At 38.2% G+C, this 24,078-nt stretch overlaps 1 protein-coding gene across 1 annotated transcript in view; it reads left to right on the top strand.

Annotated features, from left to right (window-relative positions):
- Positions 1–24,078, top strand: part of LOC137653847 (uncharacterized) — an 829,144-nt gene that overhangs the window by 263,350 nt on the left and 541,716 nt on the right. Inside the window, exon 16 of the mRNA XM_068387498.1 lies at positions 3,092–3,225. Within this exon, the coding sequence (XP_068243599.1) occupies positions 3,092–3,225 (134 nt within the window). The remainder of the gene's footprint in view (positions 1–3,091; positions 3,226–24,078) is intronic.

Below are 24,078 nucleotides of genomic sequence, written 5' to 3'. Positions count from 1 at the left end.
AATCTCACCACTTAGTTTTGATATTTACTTAGTAAATCCCACCACTTAGTTTTGATATTTTCTTACCAAATCTCACCACTTAGTGCTGATATTTTCTTAAAATATCAAAACAAGATATTTTCTTACTAAATCTCACCACTTAGTTTTGATATTTTCTTACTAAATCTCACCACTTAGTTTTGATATTTTATTACTAAATCTCACCACTTAGTTTTGATATTTTCTTACTAAATCTCACCACTTAGTGTTGATACTTTCTTACTAAATCTCACCACTTAGTTTTGATATTTTATTACTAAATCTCACCACTTAGTTTTGATATTTTCTTACAAAATCTCACCAATTAATTTTGATATTTTCTTACTAAATCTCACCAATTAATTTTGATATTTTCTTACAAAATCTCACCAATTAATTTTGATATTTTCTTACTAAATCTCACCAATTAATTTTGATATTTTCTTACTAAATCTTACCAATTAATTTTGATATTTTCTTACTAAATCTTATCAATTAATTTTGTTATTTTCTTACTAAATTCCAACAATAAATTTCAACAATTAGTTTTAATATTTTCTTACTAAATTTCAACAATTAGTTTTAATATTTTCTTACTAAATTTCAACAATTAGTTTTGATGTTTTCTTACTAAATTTCAAGACTTAGGTTTGATACTTTCTTACTAAATCTCACCAATTAGTTTTGTTATTTTCTTACTAAATGTTACTATGTAGTTTTGATATTTTCTTACTAAATCTCTTCACTTACTTTTAATTTTCTTACTAAATCACAACAATCAGTTTTGACATTTTCTTACTAAATCTCACCACCAATTTCAATATTTTCTTACTAAATCTCACCATTTGTTTTGATATTGTCTTAATAATCTCTTCCACTTAGCTTTGACATTTTCTTACTATATCTCACCAATTAATTTTAATATTTTCTTATTAAATCTCACCACTTAGTTATGTTATTTTCTTACAAAATCTCACCACTTAGTTAAGTTATTTTCTTACAAAATCTCACCAATTATTTTTGATATTTTCTTACAAAATCTCACCAATTAGTTTTGATATTTTCTTACTAAATCTCACCACTTAGCTTGACATTTTCTCATTAAATATCACCACTTAGTTTTGATATTTCCTTGATAAATCTCATGAATTAGTTTTGATATTTTCTTACTAAATCTCATCAATTGTTTTGATATTTTCTTACTAAATCTCATCACTTAAGTTTTGATATTTTCTTACAAAATCTCACCACTTAGCTTGACATTTTCTCATTAAAGATCACCATTTAGCTTGACATTTTCTTATTAAATATCACCACTTAGTTTTGATATTTCCTTGATAAATCTCACGAATTAGCTTTGATATTTTCTTACTAAATATCACCAATTAATTTTGATATTTTCTTATTAAATCTCACCACTTAGTTTTGATATTTTCTTACTAAATCTCACCAATTAGTTTTGATATTTTCTTACAAAATCTCACCAATTAGTTTTGATATTTTCTCACAAAATCTCACCAATTAGTTTTGATATTTTCTTACAAAATCTCACCAATTAGTTTTGATATTTTCTTACAAAATCTCACCAATTAGTTTTGATATTTTCTTACTAAATCTCACCACTTAGCTTGACATTTTCTCATTAAATATCACCACTTAGTTTTGATATTTCCTTGATAAATCTCATGAATTAGTTTTGATATTTTCTTACTAAATCTCATCAATTGTTTTGATATTTTCTTACTAAATCTCATCAATTGTTTTGATATTTTCTTACTAAATCTCATCACTTAAGTTTTGATATTTTCTTACAAAATCTCACCACTTAGCTTGACATTTTCTCATTAAAGATCACCATTTAGCTTGACATTTTCTTATTAAATATCACCACTCAGTTTTGATATATCCTTGATAAATCTCACGAATTAGTTTTGATATTTTCTTACTAAATCTCATCAATTGTTTTGATATTTTCTTACTAAATCTCATCAATTGTTTTGATATTTTTTTACTAAATCTCATCAATCAATTTTGTTATTTTTTTATTAAATCTCAACAATTAGTTTCAATATTTTCTTACTAAATTTCACCACTTATTTTGAATTTTCTTACTAAATCACAACAATTAGTTTTGACATTTTCTTACTAGATCTCTCCAGTTAGTTTTGTCATTTTCTTACTAAATCTCACCACTAATTTCAATATTTTCTTGCTAAATCTCAATAATTAATCTTAATATTTTCTCACTAAATCTCACTACTATGTTTTTGATATTTTCTTACTAAATTTCTTCACTTAGTTTTGACATTTTCTTACTGAATCTCACCTCTTAGTTTTGACATTTTCTTACTAAATCTCACCTCTTAGTTTTAATATTTTCTTATAAAATCTCAGCAATTTCTTTTGATATTTTATATTTTTTTTCTTTCTAAATTTCACGAATTATTTTTTATATTTTCTTACTAAATCTTACCACTTAGCTTTGATATTTTTTTTTACCAAATCTCACGAATTCTTTTGACATTTTCTTACTAAATTTCACCACTTAGTTTTGATTTTCTTGCTAAATGTCAACACTTAGTTTTGACATTTTCCAACTAAAATCAATACTTAGTTTTTATATTCACTCACTAAATCTCACCAACTAGTTTTTACATTTTCCTACTAAATCTTCCACTTAGTATTGATTTTTTTACTAAATTTCAACACTTAGTTTTGATATTTTCTTATTAAATCTCACCAATTAGTTTTGATATTTTATTTTTTTTTACTAAATCTCACTACTTAGTTTTTATATATCTTTACTAAAAATTAACACTAAGTTTTGATAGTTTCTCACTAAATCTCACCACTTAGTTTTGATATTTTCTTACAAAAAAATCAACTCTTAGTTGTGATATTTTCTAACTAAATTTTTCCACTTAGTTTTAACACCTTTTTCCTAAATCTCACGAATTAGTTTTGACATTTTCTTACTAAATCTCACCAATTAGTTTCGAGATTCTTTCTTAATTTTATCACTTAAGTTTTGTTTCAGTAAAGCATAAAAGTTACATTTGATTCTGTGTCTCAGGATTGTTTGGTGCCATATGAAGAGCTTTTTACTTTGGTGATGAAATGGCGAAAGTACGAAAAACATTGGATGGATGGAGATTTCACCAGTCTTGATCCGGACTTCATTGATGTTGAGACTGAAGAGTTGGCCAGGTGGATATGTCCATAATTTTATATGATTCAGTGTTACATTTAGAATGAGTGTATTTGTCTTATTTAGTAGAATCTTAAGAAAGAGTTAAGAAGTACAGTAGTAGTCCTATAGATAAGTTGCTTGAGGATGAAATACGTAGTTGCTGACAGTTTCTTTATTGTCAGTAGATATAAGATATCAAATATTAATTTTCCCGGATGTATAGCCACTTTCATCTTTTCCTTCATAATTTGAAATATGATAATATTTTTTAATCATTACTCGTGCTATAATTCAAGACTTCCCAGATTTAGGAGGAATGTTAAACGCTTTGCAATTCAATTCTCTTGTGCATTACTGATAGAGATACTTTACAGTATCTATTTTCCATACACTACATCTTTGATCCTCTCAGTAATCCTATAGGGAACCATACACATCTTGAAACTAAGAAATATTGTATGGTATGGCTACAGATAATTGTTTTGTAGACATAATTTGAAAAGTAATCTGGAATAAAAGAAGAACAAACAGAATTTTAAAGATAAAGTTTAGTTCTGTACTCGCCAGATGTTCATATAGCCCCTATCTTGGAGCTGTTTAAATCTCAACCCTAGCTCAAAATAAAGATTTCCCATTTTTCTCCATGCAAAATGTCTCCCACTCTTGGAACCATCATATTATCTGGTGGTTAATGACAACTAACTAGTCGATGATGCGACATAGTGCCTTTGTTCTTTCCATTCTTTATGTCACAAATCCGATCATTAGTCTCTTGGTATCACTATGGAGAAGAGGATGGCCGTTTATTTAAAAGAAAAAAAAAGAAACCTAATATTCATATTATCGAATCACATACTCTGATAGTGGTGGGTTAGTGAAGGAAAAAAAGATGGGAAAGTAATAATCAAACTTACTGTAATTAATTTATCAACCACTCAAGAAGCATATGAAAGGGTGACCAATTCTAAGTCCAAGTAAACTCGCACTCATTTAAGTTTTCCGTTTGGTTTACAAACATATACCCACTATCCACATTTTAAACTAAATAGTCTCATATAATAGTTAAAAGCATGTACTTTCTCATAGAAACACAAAAAGGTATAACTTAACCCAGCTTAAGCAAATATATCTCATAGTTACCACAGCACCTAATATGCAATAAATTCCTGATAAAATACAGGTCTGTTTTAAATAAAGCCTTGCAAAAGCAACTATGTAAACCAACGAGTCGCTGCCAAAACTCCTTTACAAAGAAAAGAGTTTTTGTACATAGAGATTTAGCGTGAACAATCACTTTGTGAATTTAAAGCTTTATGTCCTTCCTCTGACCTGATTGTAACTCGCTGTGTGACCTTGTCACTGAACTCTTCATTAGAAGTAACATAACCTTTTCAGAATGATGACATTTGAAAGTCTAAATTTATAAACCATTCAAGATCTTTTGATATTTCAGTCTGGTTAACATACAAATTTACAGAACAAAGAAAACTTTCTGTAACAAAGCACCGCCTTTCCTCACTCTTGTAAAAATGGTTAGTGCTGAAGTAATGGAATGAAATTTTGAGCTTGAATTGGTCACAATACACAATGGTGTTGAGCCTGTTGTTCCCTTGAATGAGAATCTAGTCAACATTATTGATAGACGTATCCCTTCTCATGTGCTAAGGTACCAAGTGTAAGACTAACCCTGGTTCAGGGATGATTGTAGGTATGCTTATTATGAGAAGCAGGAGGCCTGTCATCTTTGGAAGGGAAACAGATCAGATTTGACTTGGAATAACTATACGCTGCATAGAGCTTTTCTCAAACAATTTATGCTTCAACTACGTGTAATAACAAATAAAATTTAACCATAAAAGAACCCCTATCTGGTAAACTCTGGAACATAAGTGGTGAGCTACCCTTATATCCACTCTCTTTAGTGCAAGCGTAACAGTTCCTCCTTTACTTGAACCCGATGCCCCTGTCACTCACTGTCCAAAGGAAAAGGCAACCCTTTTGGCTGATGTGTTTGACAGTAAGCAGAGGAATGAGAAACTTGATCTTCCTCACTCCTGTTTCCCTGAGGCTAAACTAACCAGTTTAGATTTTCGATCTCATGATATTGAAGCTTTCTTGATGGATATTTGATGCTTATGGGGTGTATACCCAAATGGTATTTTTCTTTTATTTTTATAAAGTTATCTGCTATTTTCTGGAAGTTATCAAGAAGAGGGTTTTTTAGCATTTGTTGGAGAATTGATAATGTTATTGCATTAAGTAAATGCATTTGTGGTAGCTCAAGTCAAGCTGATTATCGCCCAATTTCCAGGACTTCCATATTATAATTTGTTCTGTATCTTGCAATTTAGCTTTTGTTGAGGGGCTTAGAGCATGTGATGCCCTTCTTACAATCTCAAATATTGTATAAAAATTCCTTGGTTGTGGTCAGTAAGTTCGTATGATTGGCCTTGATTTTAATCCTGTCTAAGCTCATGTTAATCTCGAGGCCCTTGTTTTCAAACTCAAACAGTTGGAGTGGGTGGGTCTTTTCTTAGCGTCATTATTGAATTTTTAAGTAGTAGATTGTGAAGAGTTGTTGTTTATGGACACCATAGTGAAATATAGGAATGTTTGGTGTTCCTCAGGGTAGTGTTCTTGGCCTATTTCTTTTCATATTACATACAACTGACATGGTTTGGCCTAGACAACAAGCTTACTGCATGTTATTCTTTGCATCATTTCCATCTCCTGAATGTAGATCTGGGGTTGGTGAATCCCTTAATAGAGATCTAGCTAAAATTAGTGCATAGTGCAAATAATGGGGCATGAGGTTGATTTCTAATAAAATGTAAAGTGTGAATGTAAGTAGGTCGACGGCAGTAGCACCCCAATACCCGGATTTCAGTATTGATAATGTTTCTTTAACTGTATATGACCCTTGTATAATTTTATGTGTGATTTTTGACAGTATTTTTAATTTTGGGGAACATATTTCGTCTGTGGAATGATCTTCCTAATCCTAATTGATGGAACTTCAAAAGTTTCAACTTGCAGCAAATATTTTATGTTGAACAGTCTGACATGAGACTCTTTTTAAAGTTTATATATGAAAGATCTGTATTTAAAGTTGTTACTGTTCTTAAAACATTTTGTTTTAATTGTTCATTACTTCTCTTATAGTTTACTTATTTCTTTTCCTCATTGCGTTATTTTTTCCCTGTTGGAGCTCTTGGGCTTATATCATACTACTTTTCCAACTATACTTAATTTTCTTAATGAGGCGCATTTGTGATGTCCTTTTACCTCGGAAGACTTTCCTGCTTTCTGATTGGTTAGAATTATCTTGTCTAACCAATCAACGAGCAGGAATCTTTTCCGAGCTAAAAGGGCACCCCTGCGAGTCGGTGCAAATCTGCCTCACTAAAAAGAATTGACTATAGGGTTGTAGCTCAGCCAAAAATAATAATAACAGTAATAATAATAATAATAATAATAATGATAATAATAATAATAATAATAATAATAAATAGTAATGATAATGATAAATAATATTAAATAATAATTCATAATAATAATAAATAATAATAAATAATGATAGATAGAAATGAGAAATGATAAAAAATAATAAAAAATAATAAAAAATGATAATTATAAATAATAATAATAATAATCCATATACCAAAGGCACTTCCCCCAATTTGGGGGGTAGCCGACAACAACAAGAAACAAAACAAAAAGGGGAACTCTACTCTCTACGTTCCTCCAGCCTAACCAGGGACTCAGCCGAGTTCAGCTGGTACTGCTAGGGTGCCACAGCCCAACCTCCCACATTTCCACCACAGATGAAGCTTCATACTGCTGAGTCCCCTACTGCTGCTACCTCCGCGGTCATCTAAGGCACCGGAGGAAGCAGCAGGGCCTACCGGAACTGCGTCACAATCGCTCGCCATTCATTCCTATTTCTAGCACGCTCTCTTGCCTCTCTCACATCTATCCTCCTTTCACCCAGAGCTTTCTTCACACCATCCATCCACCCAAACCTTGGCCTTCCTCTTGTACTTCTCCCATCAACTCTTGCATTCATCACCTTCTTTAGCAGACAGCCATTTTCCATTCTCTCAACATGGCCAAACCACCTCAACACATTCATATCCACTCTAGCCGCTAACTCATTTCTTACACCCGTTCTCACCCTCACCACTTCGTTCCTAACCCTATCTATTCGAGATACACCAGCCATACTCCTCAGACACTTCATCTCAAACACATTCAATTTCTGTCTCTCCATCACTTTCATTCCCCACAACTCCGATCCATACATCACAGTTGGTACAATCACTTTCTCATATAGAACTCTCTTTACATTCATGCCCAATCCTCTATTTTTTACTACTCCCTTAACTGCCCCCAACACTTTGCAACCTTCATTCACTCTCTGACGTACATCTGCTTCCACTCCACCATTTGCTGCAATAACAGACCCCAAGTACTTAAACTGATCCACCTCCTCAAGTAACTCTCCATTCAACATGACATTCAACCTTGCACCACCTTCCCTTCTCGTACATCTCATAACCTTACTCTTACCCACATTAACTCTCAACTTCCTTCTCTCACACACCCTTCCAAATTCTGTCACTAGTCGGTCAAGCTTCTCTTCTGTGTCTGCTACCAGTACAGTATCATCCGCAAACAACAACTGATTTACCTCCCATTCATGATCATTCTCGCCTACCAGTTTTAATCCTCGTCCAAGCACTCTAGCATTCACCTCTCTCACCACTCCATCAACATACAAGTTAAACAACCACGGCGACATCACACATCCCTGTCTCAGCCCCACTCTCACCGGAAACCAATCGCTCACCTCATTTCCTATTCTAACATTTCCTAACTACCTGTGTAGAAACTTTTCACTGCTTGCAACAACCTTCCACCAACTCCATATAACCTCATCACATTCCACATTGCTTCCCTATCAACTCTATCATATGCTTTCTCCAGATCCATAAATGCAACATACACCTCCTTACCTTTTGCTAAATATTTCTCGCATATCTGCCTAACTGTAAAAATCTGATTCATACAACCCCTACCTCTTCTAAAACCACCCTGTACTTCCAAGATTGCATTCTCTGTTTTATCCTTAATCCTATTAATCAGTATTCTACCATACACTTTTCCAACTACACTCAACAAACTAATATCTCTTGAATTACAACACTCATGCACATCTCCCTTACCCTTATATAGTGGTACAATACATGCACAGACCCAATCTACTGGTACCATTGACAACACAAAACACACATTAAACAATCTCACCAACCATTCAAGTACAGTCACACCCCCTTCCTTCAACATCTCAGCTTTCACACCATCCATACCCGATGCTTTTCCTACTCTCGTTTCATCTAGTGCTCTCCTCACTTCCTCTATTGTAATCTCTCTCTCATTCTCATCTCCCATCACTGGCACCTCAACACCTGGAACCGCAATTATATCTGCCTCCCTATCATCCTCAACATTCAGCAAACTTTCAAAATATTCCGCCCACCTTTTCCTTGCCTCCTCTCCTTTTAACAACCTTCCATTTCCATCTTTCACTGTCTCTTCAATTCTTGCGCCGGCCTTCCTTACTCTCTTCACTTCTTTCCAAAACTTCTTCTTATTCTCTTCATATGACTGTCCCAGTCCCTGACCCCACCTCAGGTCAGCTGCCCTCTTTGCCTCACGTACCTTGCGCTTTACTTCCACCTTTTGCTCTCTATATTTTTCATACTTCTCTATACTATTACTCTGCAGCCATTCTTCAAAAGCCCTCTTTTTCTCTTCCACTTTTACCTTCACTCCTTCATTCCACCATTCACTGCCCTTCCTCATGCTGCCTCCAACAACCTTCTTGCCACATACATCACTTGCAATCCCAACAAAATTTTCTTTTGCTAACTTCCACTCCTCCTCTAAATTACCAGTTTCTCTTACTCTCACCTCGTCATATGCCATTTTCAACCTTTCCTGATATTTACTTTTTACCCCCGGTTTTATTAGCTCTTCAACCCTCACTAGCTCCCTTTTACATCCACCTACTCTATTCCCCCACTCTTTTGCTACAACTAATTTTCCTTCCACCAAAAAATGATCAGACATACCGTTAGCCATACCCCTAAACACGTGCACGTCTTTCAATCTTCCAAACATTCTTTTAGTTATCAACACATAATCCATTAATGCCCTTTCTACTACTCTTCCATTTGCCACTCTTACCCATGTATACTTATTTTTATCTTTCTTTTTAAAAAAAAAGCTAGCACTTATTACCATCTCTTGTTCAACACACATATCTACCAGTCTCTCACCACTCTCATTTTCACCTGGTACGCCATATTTCCCAATGACACCTTCTACCTCTCCAGCACCCACTCTAGCATTTAAGTCACCCATAACAACTACATAATTCCTTCTACCCAGTCCTTCTACACCCCTAGTTAATTCATTCCAGAACTCATTCCGCTCTTCTTCACTTTTCTCACTACCTGGCCCATACGCACTGACAAACGCCCAACATTCCCTACCCAACCTAACCCTTACCCACATTAACCTAGATGATATCTCCTTCCATTCCACTACTTTACCTGTCATCCATTCACTCAACAATAAAGCCACACCCTCTCTCGCTCTTCCCCTTTCAATCCCAGACACTCTACCAGACATTTCACCAAACATCACTTCACCCTTTCCTTTCATCTTTGTCTCACACAAGGCCAATACATCCATCCTTCTACTTCTAAACATACTTCCAATCTCACATCTTTTACTCTCTATCGTACTACATCCACGCACATTCAAACACCCCAAAACTAGAGTGCGGGGAGCAGTCACTCTCCCCCCAGAGTGACTGCTCCCCGCACTCTAGTTTTGGGGTGTTTGAATGTGCGTGGATGTAGTACGATAGAGAGTAAAAGATGTGAGATAATAATAATAAATAATAATAATAATAACAATAATTGTAATAATAATTAATGATAATAATAAATAATAATAATGAATAATAACGAATAAAAATAATGATAAAAAATAAGTTATAATAACAATGATAATAAATATTAATAATAAATGATAATAAAAATAACAATAATAATAATAATTAAATAATAATAATAATAATAATAATAATAATAATAATAATAATAATAATAATAATGATAATATATGATGAATAATAATAATAATAATGATGATGATAATAATAATAATAAATATTAATAAATAATAATACTAATAAAAATAATGATAAATAATAATAATAATAATAATAATAATATTAAAAATAATAATGATAAATATTAATAAATAATAATAGATAATAATGATAAAGAATAATAATGAATAATAATAATAATAATAATGAATAAAAATAATAATAATAATAATAATGATAATAATAATAATAATAATAATAATAAATTATAATAATTAATAATAAATAATAATAAATAATAATAATAAATGATAATGATAGAAATAATGGATAATAATAATAATAATAATAATAATAATAATAATAATAATAATAATAATAATGATAATAAATAATAATAGATAATAAATGATGATGATAATGATAATGATAAATAATAATAATGAATAATAAATGATAATAATAGAAATAATGAATAATAATAATAATAATAATGATAATAAATAATAATAATAATAAAAATAATAATAATAATGATAATAATAATAAATAATAAATAATAATAGATAATAATAATAATAAAAAATAATTAATAATGATAATGATAAATATAATGATAATGATAAATATAATAATAAATGATAAATAATAATTATAATATGTAATAATAATAGTAAATAATAAATAATGAATAATAGATAAATAATAAATAATAAATAAATGATAAATAATAAATAATAAATAAATAATAAATAATAAACAATACTACTACTACTACTACTACTACTACTACTACTACTACTACTACTAATAATAATAATAATAACAATAACAATAATAATAATAATAATTTTCACTTCATAGGACGGGATTTTGAAAACGGACTGGAAATGCTGTATTTCTTCAACAAGATACTAAACTGATAATTTTTGGGGTGATAATAATATGTTGGTAATTCATGCATTGAGTCCTTAATGCATCGAGTCTTCAAAGCCTTATCAACAACAATAAGCTTTAGCATATTTCTCTATACTCATTTTATCCAGCACATTTTCTTCACTAATCATTGACTGGGTATTATAATGCAATTTCATCTTCTTTATAGATCTAATTTGGATTTAGTTATAGACAGGGAGACCAAAGCCTTTATTTATGTGAAGTGTGGCAAAAGGGTCAAAATTATTAATATCATACTTGACCCTCATATAATGTATTTCTGTAACGCTGCGTAGAATTCTCCTGACTATTGAATGGAGAATGACAGCAAGCCCCAACCCAGAGGAAACAGTAACATTTATTCATGTGAGCTCTGGGAAGGATAAAAGTAGTTTAAAATGGTGCACAAAAGACTACTGAATGGAGAAGGACAGTAACTTTGGGTAGGTCATTGCCCCCGACAGCAAGCCCCAACCCAGAGGTAACAATGAGATTTATTCATATGAGCTCCAGGAAGGCTGAAAGTAGTTTAGAATGGTGCACAAAAGACTACTGAATGGAGAATGACAGTAACTTTGGGTGGGGCATTGCCCCCGACAGCAAGCCCCAACCCAGAGATAACAATGAGATTTATTCATGTGAGCTCCAGGAAGGCTGAAAGTAGTTTAGAATGGTGCACAAAAGACTACTGAATGGAGAATGACAGTAACTTTGGGTGGGGCATTGCCACCCGACAGCAAGCCCCAACCCAGAGGAAAAAATGAGATTTATTCATTGAGCTCCGGGAAGACTAAAAATAGTTTAGAATAGCGCACAGAATTCTCCTAACTACTGAATGGAGAATGACAGTAACTTTGGGTGGGGCATTGCCCCCCGACAGCAAGCCCCAACCCAGAGGAAAAAATGACATTTATTCATTGAGCTCCGGGAAGGCTAAAAGTAGTTTAGAATAGCGCACAGAATTCTCCTAACTACTGAATGGAGAATGACAGTAACTTTGGGTGGGGCATTGCCCCCCGACAGCAAGCCCCAACCCAGAGGAAAAAACGACATTTATTCATGTGAGCTCCGGGAAGGCTAAAAGTAGTTTAGAATGATGCACAGAAGTCTCCTAACTACTGAATGGAGAATGACAGTAACTTTGGGTGGGGCATTGCCCCCCGACAGCAAGCCCCAACCCAGAGGAAAAAATGACATTCATTCATTGAGCTCCGGGAAGGCTAAAAGTAGTTTAGAATGGCGCACAGAATTCTCCTAACTACTGAATGGAGAATGACAGTAACTTTGGGTGGGGCATTGCCCCCCGACAGCAAGCCCCAACACAGAGGAAAAAATGACATTTATTCATTGAGCTCCGGGAAGGCTAAAAGTAGTTTAGAATAGCGCACAGAATTCTCCTAACTACTGAATGGAGAATGACAGTAACTTTGGGTGGGCCATTGCCCCCCAACAGCAAGCCCCAACCCAGAGGAAAAAATTACATTTATTCATGTGAGCTCCGGGAAGGCTAAAAGTAGTTTAGAATGATGCACAGAAGTCTTCTAACTACTGAATGGAGAATGACAGTAATTTTGGGTGGGGCATTGCCCCCCGACAGCAAGCCCCAACCCAGAGGAAAAAATGACATTTATTCATTGAGCTCCGGGAAGGCTAAAAGTAGTTTAGAATGGCGCACAGAAGTCTCCTAACTACTGAATGGAGAATGACAGTAACTTTGTGTGGGGCATTGCCCCCGACAGCAAGCCCCAACCCAGAGATAACAATGAGATTTATTCATGTGAGCTCCAGGAAGGCTGAAAGTAGTTTACAATGGTGCACAAAAGACTACTGAATGGAGAATGACAGTAACTTTGGGTGGGGCATTGCCCTCCGACAGCAAGCCCCAACCCAGAGGAAAAAATGACATTTATTCATGTGAGCTCCAGGAAGGCTAAAATTAGTTTAGAATGGCGCACAGAATTCTCCTAACTACTGAATGGAGAATGACGGTAACTTTGGGTGGGACATTGCCCCCCGACAGCAAGCCCCAACCCAGAGGAAAAAATGACATTTATTCATGTGAGCTCCGGGAAGGCTAAAAGTAGTTTAGAATGGCGCACAGAATTCTCCTAACTACTGAATGGAGAATGACGGTAACTTTGGGTGGGACATTGCCCCCTGGCAGCAAGCCCCAACCCAGAGGAAAAAATGACATTTATTCATGTGAGCTCCGGGAAGGCTAAAAGTAGTTTAGAATGGCGCACAGAATTCTCCTAACTACTGAATGGAGAATGACGGTAACTTTGGGTGGGGAATTGCCTCCGAAAGACAGCCCCAACCCAGAGGAAACAATGACATTTAATCATGTGAGCTCCGAGAAGGCTAAAACTAGTTTAGAATGGTGCACATAATTCTCCTAACTACTGAATGGAGAATAACAGTAACTTTGGGTGGGGCATTGCCTCGAAAGACAGCTCCAACCCAAAGGAAACAATGACATTTATTCATGAGAGCTCCGGGAAGGCTAAAACTAGTTTAGAATGGTGCACAGAATTCTCCTAACTACTGAATGGAGAATAACAGTAACTTTGGGTGGGGCATTACCCCAACAGGAAGCCCCAACCCAGAGGAAACAAGGACATTTAATCATGTGAGCTCCGGGAAGCCTAAAAGTAGTTTAAAATGGTGCACAAAAGACTACTGAATGGAGAATGACAGTAAATTTGGGTGGGGCATTGCCCCCCAACAGCAAACCCCAACCCAGAGGAAAAAAGGACATTTATTCATTGAGCTCCGGGAAGGCTAAAAGTAGTTTAGAATGGCGCACAGAATTCTCCTAACTACTGAATGGAGAATGACAGTAACTTTGGGTGGGGCATTGCCCCCCGACAGCAAGCCCCAACCCAGAGGAAAAAATGACATTTATTCATTGAGCTCCGGGAAGGCTAAAAGTAGTTTAGAATGGCGCACAGAATTCTCCTAACTACTGAATGGAGAATGACAGTAACTTTGGGTGGGGCATTGCCCCCCGACAGCAAGCCCCAACCCAGAGGAAAAAATGACATTTATTCATTGAGCTCCGGGAAGGCTAAAAGTAGTTTAGAATGATGCACAGAAGTCTCCTAACTACTGAATGGAGAATGACAGTAACTTTGGGTGGGGCATTGCCCCCGACAGCAAGCCCCAACCCAGAGATAACAATGAGATTTATTCAAGTGAGCTCCAGGAAGGCTGAAAGTAGTTTAGAATGGTGCACAAAAGACTACTGAATGGAGAATGACAGTAACTTTGGGTGGGGCATTGCCCCCCGACAGCAAGCCCCAACCCAGAGGAAACAATGACATTTATTCATGTGAGCTCCGGGAAGGCTAAAAGTATTTTAGAATGGCGCACAGAATTCTCCTAACTACTGAATGGAGAATGACGGTAACTTTGGGTGGGGCATTGCCCCCCGACAGCAAGCCCCAATCCAGAGGAAAAAATGACATTTATTCATGTGAGCTCCGGGAAGGCTAAAAGTAGTTTAGAATGGCGCACAGAATTCTCCTAACTACTGAATGGAGAATGACGGTAACTTTGGGTGGGGCATTGCCCCTCGACAGCAAGCCCCAACCCAGAGGAAAAAATGAGATTTATTCATGTGAGCTCCAGGAAGGCTAAAAGTAGTTTAGAATGGCGCACAGAATTCTCCTAACTACTGAATGGAGAATGACGGTAACTTTGGGTGGGGAATTGCCTCCGAAAGACAGCCCCAACCCAGAGGAAACAATGACATTTAATCATGTGAGCTCCGAGAAGGCTAAAACTAGTTTAGAATGGTGCACATAATTCTCCTAACTACTGAATGGAGAATGACAGTAACTTTGGGTGGGGCATTGCCTCGAAAGACAGCTCCAACCCAAAGGAAACAATGACATTTATTCATGTGAGCTCCGGGAAGGCTAAAACTAGTTTAGAATGGTGCACAGAATTCTCCTAACTACTGAATGGAGAATAACAGTAACTTTGGGTGGGGCATTACCCCAACAGGAAGCCCCAACCCAGAGGAAACAAGGACATTTAATCATGTGAGCTCCGGGAAGCCTAAAAGTAGTTTAAAATGGTGCACAAAAGACTACTGAATGGAGAATGACAGTAAATTTGGGTGGGGCATTGCCCCCCAACAGCAAACCCCAACCCAGAGGAAAAAAGGACATTTATTCATTGAGCTCCGGGAAGGCTAAAAGTAGTTTAGAATGGCGCACAGAATTCTCCTAACTACTGAATGGAGAATGACAGTAACTTTGGGTGGGGGATTGCCCCCCGACAGCAAGCCCCAACCCAGAGGAAAAAATGACATTTATTCATTGAGCTCCGGGAAGGCTAAAAGTAGTTTAGAATGGCGCACAGAATTCTCCTAACTACTGAATGGAGAATGACAGTAAATTTGGGTGGGGCATTGCCCCCCGACAGCAAGCCCCAACCCAGAGGAAAAAATTACATTTATTCATGTGAGCTCCGGGAAGACTAAAAGTAGTTTAGAATGATGCACAGAAGTCTCCTAACTACTGAATGGAGAATGACAGTAACTTTGGGTGGGGCATTGCCCCCGAAAGCAAGCCCCAACCCAGAGATAACAATGAGATTTATTCATGTGAGCTCCAGGAAGGCTGAAAGTAGTTTACAATGGTGCACAAAAGACTACTGAATGGAGAATGACAGTAACTTTGGGTGGGGCATTGCCCCCCGACAGCAAGCCCCAACCCAGAGGAAAAAATGACATTTATTCATGTGAGCTCCGGGAAGGCTAAAAGTAGTTTAGAATGGCGCACAGAATTCTCCTAACTACTGAATGGAGAATGATGGTAACTTTGGGTGGGGAATTGCCTCCGAAAGACAGCCCCAACCCAGAGGAAACAATGACATTTAATCATGTGAGCTCCGAGAAGGCTAAAACTAGTTTAGAATGGTGCACAGAATTCTCCTAACTACTTAATGGAGAATAACAGTAACTTTGGGTGGGCCATTACCCCAACAGGAAGCCCCAACCCAGAGGAAACAAGGACATTTAATCATGTGAGCTCCGGGAAGCCTAAAAGTAGTTTAAAATGGTGCACAAAAGACTACTGAATGGAGAATGACAGTAAATTTGGGTGGGGTATTGGCCCTGACAGTAAGCTCCAATCCAGAGAAAACAATGGCATTTATTCATATAATCTCGGAAGGCTAAAAGTAGTTTAGAATGGTGTACAGAAGTCTCCTAACTACTGAATGGAGAATAACAGTAACTTTGAGTGGGGCATTGCTCCCGAGAGTAAGCCCCAACCCAGAGGAAAAATAACATCGATTCACGTGAGCCATGATAAGGCTGAAAGAAGTTTAAAATGTTTCACAGACATCTCCTAATTATTGAATATAGAATGACAGAAACTTTGGGTGGGGCATTCCCCCGAGAGAGAGCCCTAACACAGAGGAAAAATAACATCTATTCACGTGAGCCATGACAAGGCTAATAAAAGATTAGAATAGTGCACAGACGTCTCCTAACTACTTAATAGAGAGTGACAGTAACTTGGGTGGGCCATTGCCCCCGACAGCAAGTTCATCCCCAAGAAAAAATAACATCTATTCACGTGAGCCATGGGAAGGCTGAAAGAATTTTAGAATGTGAACAGACATCTCTTAACTATTGAATATAGAATGATAGTAACTTTGGGTAGGGTATTGCCCCCAAAAGCAAGCCCCAACCCAGAGGAAACTAACATTTATTCATGTGAGCTCCAGGTAGGCTCAAAGTAATTTACAATGGTGCACAAAAGACTACTGAATGGAGAATGACAGTAACTTTGGGTGGGGCATTGCCCCCAACAGCAATCCCCAACCCAGAGGTAACAATGAGATTTATTCATATGAGCTCCAGGAAGGCTAAAAGTAGTTTAGAATAGTGCACAGAAGTCTCCTAACTACTGAATGGAGAATGACAGTAACTTTGTGTGGGTCATTGCCCCCGATAGTAAGCCCTAACCCAGAGGTAACAATGACATTTTTTCATGTGAGCTCCGGGAAGGCTAAAAGTAGTTCAGAATGGTACACAGAAGTCTCCTAACTACTAAATGGAGAATGACCGTATCTTTGGGTGGGGCAATGCCCACGACAGACAGCTCAACCCCAACCCAGAGGAAACAATGACATTTTTTCATTTGAGCTCCAGGAAGGCTAAAAGTAGTTCAGAATGGTGCACAGAAGTCTCCTAACTACTAATTGGAGAATGACCGTATCTTTGGGTGGGGCAATGCCCACGACAGACAGCTCAACCCCAACCCAGAGGAAACAATGACATTTTTTCATGTGAGCTCCGGGAAGGCTAAAAGTAGTTCAGAATGGTGCACAGAAGTCTCCTAACTACTAAATGGAGAATGACCGTATCTTTGGGTGGGGCAATGCCCACGACAGACAGCTCAACCCCAACCCAAAGGAAACAATGAAATTTTTTTCATGTGAGCTCCGGGAAGGCTAAAAGTAGTTCAGAATGGTGCACAGAAGTTTCCCAACTACTAAATGGAGAATGACAGTAACTTTGTGTGGGGCAATGCCCCTGACAGCATGCTCCAATCCAGAGTAAACAATAGCATTTATTCATATGAGCTCAGGGAAGGCTAAAAGTTGTTTAGAATGGTGCAAAGAAGTATCCCAACTACTGAATGGCGAATAACAGTAACTTTGGGTGGGGTATTGCCCCCGAGAGTAAGCCACAAACCAAAGGAAAAATAACATCTATTCACGTGAGGCATGACAAGGCTGAAAGAAGTTTAGAATGGTTCACAGACATCTCCTAACTATTGAATATAGAATGACAGAAACTTTGGGTGGGTCATTCCCGAGAGCAAACCCCAACCCAGAGAAAAAAATAACATCTATTCACATGAGCCATGGCAAGGCTAAAAGAAGTTTAGAATGGTTCACAGACATCTCCTAACTAATGGATATAGAATGACAGAAACTTTGGGTGCAGCATTCCCCAAACAGCAAGCCCATCCCCGAGGAAAAAATAACATCTATTCATGTGAGCCATGACAAGGGTGAAAGAAGTTTGAAATAGTGCACAGACGTCTCCTAACTACTGAATGGAGTATAACAGTAACTTTGGGTTGGGCATTGCCTCGGCAGCAAGCCCCATCCTCGAGGAAAAAATAACATCTATTCACGTGAGCCATGGCAAGGGTGAAAGAAGTTTGGAATGGTGCACAGTAATCTACTGAAGTGAGAATGACAGTAAATCTTGGTGGGGCATTGCCTTCAACAGCAAGCCCCAACCCAGAGGGAAAAAATATTCATTAACGCGAGTCATGGCAAGGCTGAAAGAAGTTTAGAATAGTGCACAGAAGTCTCCTAACTACTAAATGGAGAATGACAGTAACTTTGGGTGGAGCATTGCCCCGACAGCAAGCCCCAACCAAGAGGAAGAAATAACATCTATTCATGTGAAACATGGCAAGGTTAAAAGAAATTTAGAATGGTGCACAGATGTCTCCTAACTACTGCATGGTAAATGACAGTAACTTTGGGTGGGGCATTGCCCCCGACAGCAAGCCCATCCCCGAGGAAAAAAAAAACATCTATTCACGTGAGCCATTGAAGGCTAAATGAGGATTAGAATGGTGCACTGACGTCTCCTAACTACTGACCGGAGAATGGTTGGGGCATTGCCCCTGACAGCAAGCCCATCCCAGAGGAGAAAATAACATCTATTCACGTCAACCATGGAGAGGATAAAAGAAGTTTAGAATAGTGCGCAGACGTCTCCTAACCACTGAATATGGAATGACAGTAACTTTGGATGGATTATTGCCTCCGACAGCAAGACCCAACCCAGAGGAAGAAAAAACATCTATCCACGTGAGCCATGGCAAGTCTAAAAGAAGTTTAGAATAAAGCACGGACGTCTCCTAACTACTGAATGGAGAATGACAGTAACTCTGGTTGGGGCATTGCCCCGACAGCAAACCCCAATCCAGAGGAAAATATAACATCTATTCACGTGAGCCATGGCAAGGCTAAAAGAAGTTTAGAATGGTGTACAGACGTCTCCTAACTACTGAATGGAAAATGACAGTAACTTTGGGTGGGGCATTGCCCCCGACAGCAACCCCAGCCCCGAGGAAAATATAACATCTATTCTTGTGAGCTATCGCATGCGTGAAAGAAGTTTGGAATGGTACACAGACGTCTCCTAACTACTGAATGGAGAATGACAGTAACTTTGGGTGTGGTATTGCCCATGACAGCAAACCCCAATCCAGAGGAAAAAATAACAACTATTCACGTGAGCCATGGCAAGACTAAAAGAAGTTTAGTATGGTGCACAGACGTCTCTTAACTACTGAATGGTGAATGACATTAAGTTTGGATGGGGCACTGCCATCGACAGCGAGCCCCAACCCAGAGGAAAAAATAATATATATTCATATGAGCCATGGCAAGGCTAAAAGAAGTTTAGAATAGTGCAGAGATGTCTCCTAACTACTGAATGGAGAATGACAGTAACTTTGGGTGGGGCATTGCCCCGACAGCAAGCCCCAACCCAGAGGGAGAAATAATATCTATTCACGTGAGTCATGGCAAGGCTAAAAGAAGTTTAGAATGGTGCACAGACGTCTCCTAACTACTGAATGGAGAATGAGAGTAACTTTGGGTAGGGCATTGCCCCCGACAGCAAACCCCAATCCAGAGGAAAATATAACAACTATTTACGTGAGCCATGACAAGGCTAAAAGAAGTTTAGAATGGAGCACAGACGTCTCCTAACTACTGAATGGAAGGTGATAGTAACCTGTGAGGGGCATTGCCCCCGACAGCAAGACCATCCCCGAAGAAAATATAACATCTATTCACGTGAGCCATGACAAGGCTGAAAGAAGTTTGGAATGGTGCACACACGTCTCCTAACTACTGAATGGAGAGTGACAGAAACTTCGGGTGGGGCATTGTCCCCGACAGACAGCCCTAACCCAGAGGAAACAATGATATTTATTCATGTAAGCTCTAGGAAGGCTAAAATGGAGAATGACAGTATCTTTGGGTGGGGCACTGTACCCGACAGCGAGCCACAACCCAGAGGAAGCAATGACATTTATTCATAGGAGCTCTGGGAAGGGTAAAGGTAGTTTAGAATGGTGCAGAGAAGTATCCTAACTACTGAATGGAGAATAACAGTAACTTTGGGTGGGGCATTGCCCCCGAGAGCAAGCCCCAGCCCAGAGGAAAAATAACATCGATTCATGTGAGCCATGACAAGGCTAATAGAAGTTTAGAATGGTGCACAGACGTCTCCTAACTAATTTATAGAGAGTGACAGTAACTTGGGTGGGGCATTGCCCCCGACAACAAGCCCATCCCCGAGAAAATATAACATCTATTCACGTGAGCCATGACAAGGCTGAAAGAAGTTTAGAATGGTCCACAGACATCTCCTAACTAATGAATATAGAATGACAGAAACTTTGGGTGGGGCATTCCTCCGTAAGCAAGCCCATCCCCAAGGAAAAAATAACATCTATTCACGTGAGCCATGACAATGCTGGAAGAAGTTTGAAATTGTGCACACACGTCTCCTAACTACTGAATGGAGAATGACAGTAACTCTGGGTGGGGCCTTGCCCCCGACAGCAAGCCCCAACCCAGGGGAAAAAATATCATCTATTCACGTGAGCCATGGCATGGATAAAAGAAGTTTAGAATGGTGCACAGACATCTCCTAACTGCTGAATGGAGAATAACAGTAACTTTGTGTAGGGCATTGCCCCGGCAGCAAGCCCTATCCTCGAGAAAAAAATAACATCTATTCACGTGAGCCATGATAAGGCTGAAAGAAGTTTGAAGTGGTGCACACACGTCTCCTAACTACTGAATGGAGAATGACAGTAACTCTGGGTGGGGCCTTGCCCCCGACAGCAAGCTCCAACCCAGAGGAAAAAATAACATTTATTCACGTGAGTCATGGTAAGGATAAAAGAAGTTTAGAATGGTGGACAGACATCTCCTAACTGCTGAATGGAGAATAACAGTAACTTTGGGTTGGGCATTGCCCTGTCAACAAGCCCCATCCTCGAGGAACAAATAATATCTATTCACATGAGCCATGGAAAGGCTGAAAGAAGTTTGAAATGGTGCACACATGTCTCTTAACTCCTGCAAAGAAAATGATAGTAACTTTGTGTGGGGCATTGCCCCCGACAGCAAGCCCATCTCCGAGGAAAAATAACATCTATTCACGTGAGCCAGGGCAAGGCTAAAAGTAGTTTAGAATGGTGCAGAGACGTTTCCTAACTACTGAATAGAAAATGACAGTAACTTTGAGTGTGGCATTGCCCCTGATAGCAAGTCCCAACCCAGAAGAAACAATGACATTTATTCATGCGTGCTCTTTGAAGGGTAAAAGTGGTTTAGAATGGTGGACAGAAGTCTATTAACTACTGAATGGAGAATGACAGTAACTTTTGGGGAGGGGGGGGAGGGCATTGCCCTTGACAGCAAGCCTCAACCCAGAGGAAACAATGATATTTATTCATGTGAGCTACTGGAAAGCTAAAAGCAGTATAGAATGGTGATCAGAGGTCTCCAAACTACCTAATGGAGAATGACAGTAACTTTGTGTGGGGCATTGCCCCCTACAGCACACCCCAACCCAAAGGAAACAATGACATTTATTCTTGTGAGCTCTAGGACGGCTAAAAGTAGTTCAGAATAGTGCACAGAAGTCTTCTAACTACTGAATGGGGAAATGACAGTAACTATGGGTGGGGCATTCCCCTGGTAGAAAGCCTGAACCCCAACCCACAGGTAACAATGACATTTATTCATTTGAGCTCCCGAAAGGCTAAAACTAGTTTAGAATGGTGCACAGAAGTCTCCTGATTACTGAATTGAGAATGACAGTAACTTTGGGTGGGACACTGCCACCAACAGCAAGCCCCAACCCAGACGAAATAATGATATTTATTCATATGAGCTACAGGAAGGCTAAGAGCGGTTTGGGATGGTGCACAGAAGTCTCCTAATTATTTAATGGAGAATAAAAGTAACTTTGGGTGGGACATTACCCATGACAGCAAGCCCCAACCCAGGAAACAATGGCATTTATTCATGTGAGCTCCGGGAAGGCTAAAAGTTGTTTAGAATGGTGCACAGAAGTTTCCTAACTACTTAATGGAGAATGACAGCAACTTTGGGTGGGGCATCTCCAACAACAGGGAGCTCATCACCAAGGAAAAAATAACATCTATTCAAGTAAGCCATGGCAAGGCTAAGAGAAGTTTAGAATGGTGCACAGACTTCTCCTAACTACTGAATGGAGAAAGACAGTAACTTTTGGTGGGGCATTGCCTTCGATAGCAAATACGAACCCATAAGAAAATATAACATCTATTCACATTATCCATGGCAAGGCTACAGGAAGGCTAAAAGCAGTTTAGAATGGTGCACAGAAGTTTCCTTACTACTGAATGGAGAATGACAGTAACTTTGGGTGGGGCATTGCCCCGAACAGCAAACCCCAACCCAGAGAAAACAATGACATTTTTTCATGTGAGCACCGGAAAGGGTAAAAGTAGTATAGAATGGTGAACAGAAGTCTCCTAACTACTGAAAGGAGAATAACAGTAACTTTGGGTGGGGCATTGCCCCCGAAAGCAACCGCCAATCCAGAGGAAATAAAGACATTTATTCAAGTGAACTCGGGGAAGGCTAAAAGTAGCTTGAAATGGTACACAAAAGACTACTGAATGGAGAATAACAGTAACTTTGGGTGGGTCATTGTCCCCGCCAGCAAGCGCCAATCCAGAGGAAATAAAGACATTTATTCAAGTGAACTTGGGGAAGGCTAAAAGTAGCTTGAAATGGTACACAAAAGACTACTGAATGGAGAATGACAGTAACTTTGGGTGGGTCATTGTCCCCGCCAGCAAGCCCCAACTCAGAGGTAACAATGAGATTTATTCATATGAGCTCTGGGACGACTAAAAGTTGCTTAGAGTGGTGTACAGAAGTATCTTAACTACGGAATGGAAAATGAAAGTAACTTTGGGTGGGTCATTGCCCCGACAGCAAGCCCTAATCCAGAGAAAACAATGGCATTTATTCATGGGAGGTCCGGGAAGGCTAAAATTAGTTTAGAATGGTGCACAGAAGTCTCCTAACTACTGAATGGAGACAGACAGTAACTTTGGGTGGTGCATTGCCCCCAACAGCAAGCCCCAACCTAGAAGAAGAAATAACATCTATTCACATAGCCATGGCAAGGTTAAAAGAATTTTATATTAGTGCACAGAGGTTTCCTAACTACTGCAAAGAAAATGACAGTAACTTTGGGTGGGGCATTGCCCCCGACAGCAAGCCCATCCCCGAAAAAAAAATAATATCTATTCACGTGAGCCATGGCAAGGCTAAAACAAGTTTAGAATGGTGCACAGATGTCACCTAATTACTGAATGGAGAATGACAGTAACTCTGTTTGGAGCATTGCCCCCGACAGCAAGCCCGAACCCTGAGGAAAAAAAAAGCATCCATTCACGTGAGCCATTGAAGGCTAAAAGAAGTTTAGAACGGTACACAGACGTCTCCCAACTACTGACCAGAGAATGTCAGTAACTTTAAGTGGGGCATTGACCGCGACAGCAAGCCCATCCACGAGGAAAAAATAACATCTATTCACATCAGCCATGGCAAGGCTAAAAGAAGTTCAGAATGGTGTACAGACGTCTCCTAACTACTGAATGGAAAATGACAGTAAATTTGG

This window comes from Palaemon carinicauda, chromosome 14 (genome assembly GCF_036898095.1).
Source record: "Palaemon carinicauda isolate YSFRI2023 chromosome 14, ASM3689809v2, whole genome shotgun sequence".
Classification (NCBI taxonomy): domain Eukaryota; kingdom Metazoa; phylum Arthropoda; class Malacostraca; order Decapoda; family Palaemonidae; genus Palaemon; species Palaemon carinicauda.
The sequence above is the reverse complement of the archived record's forward strand: the minus strand, read 5'-3'. Positions and strand labels throughout refer to the sequence as shown.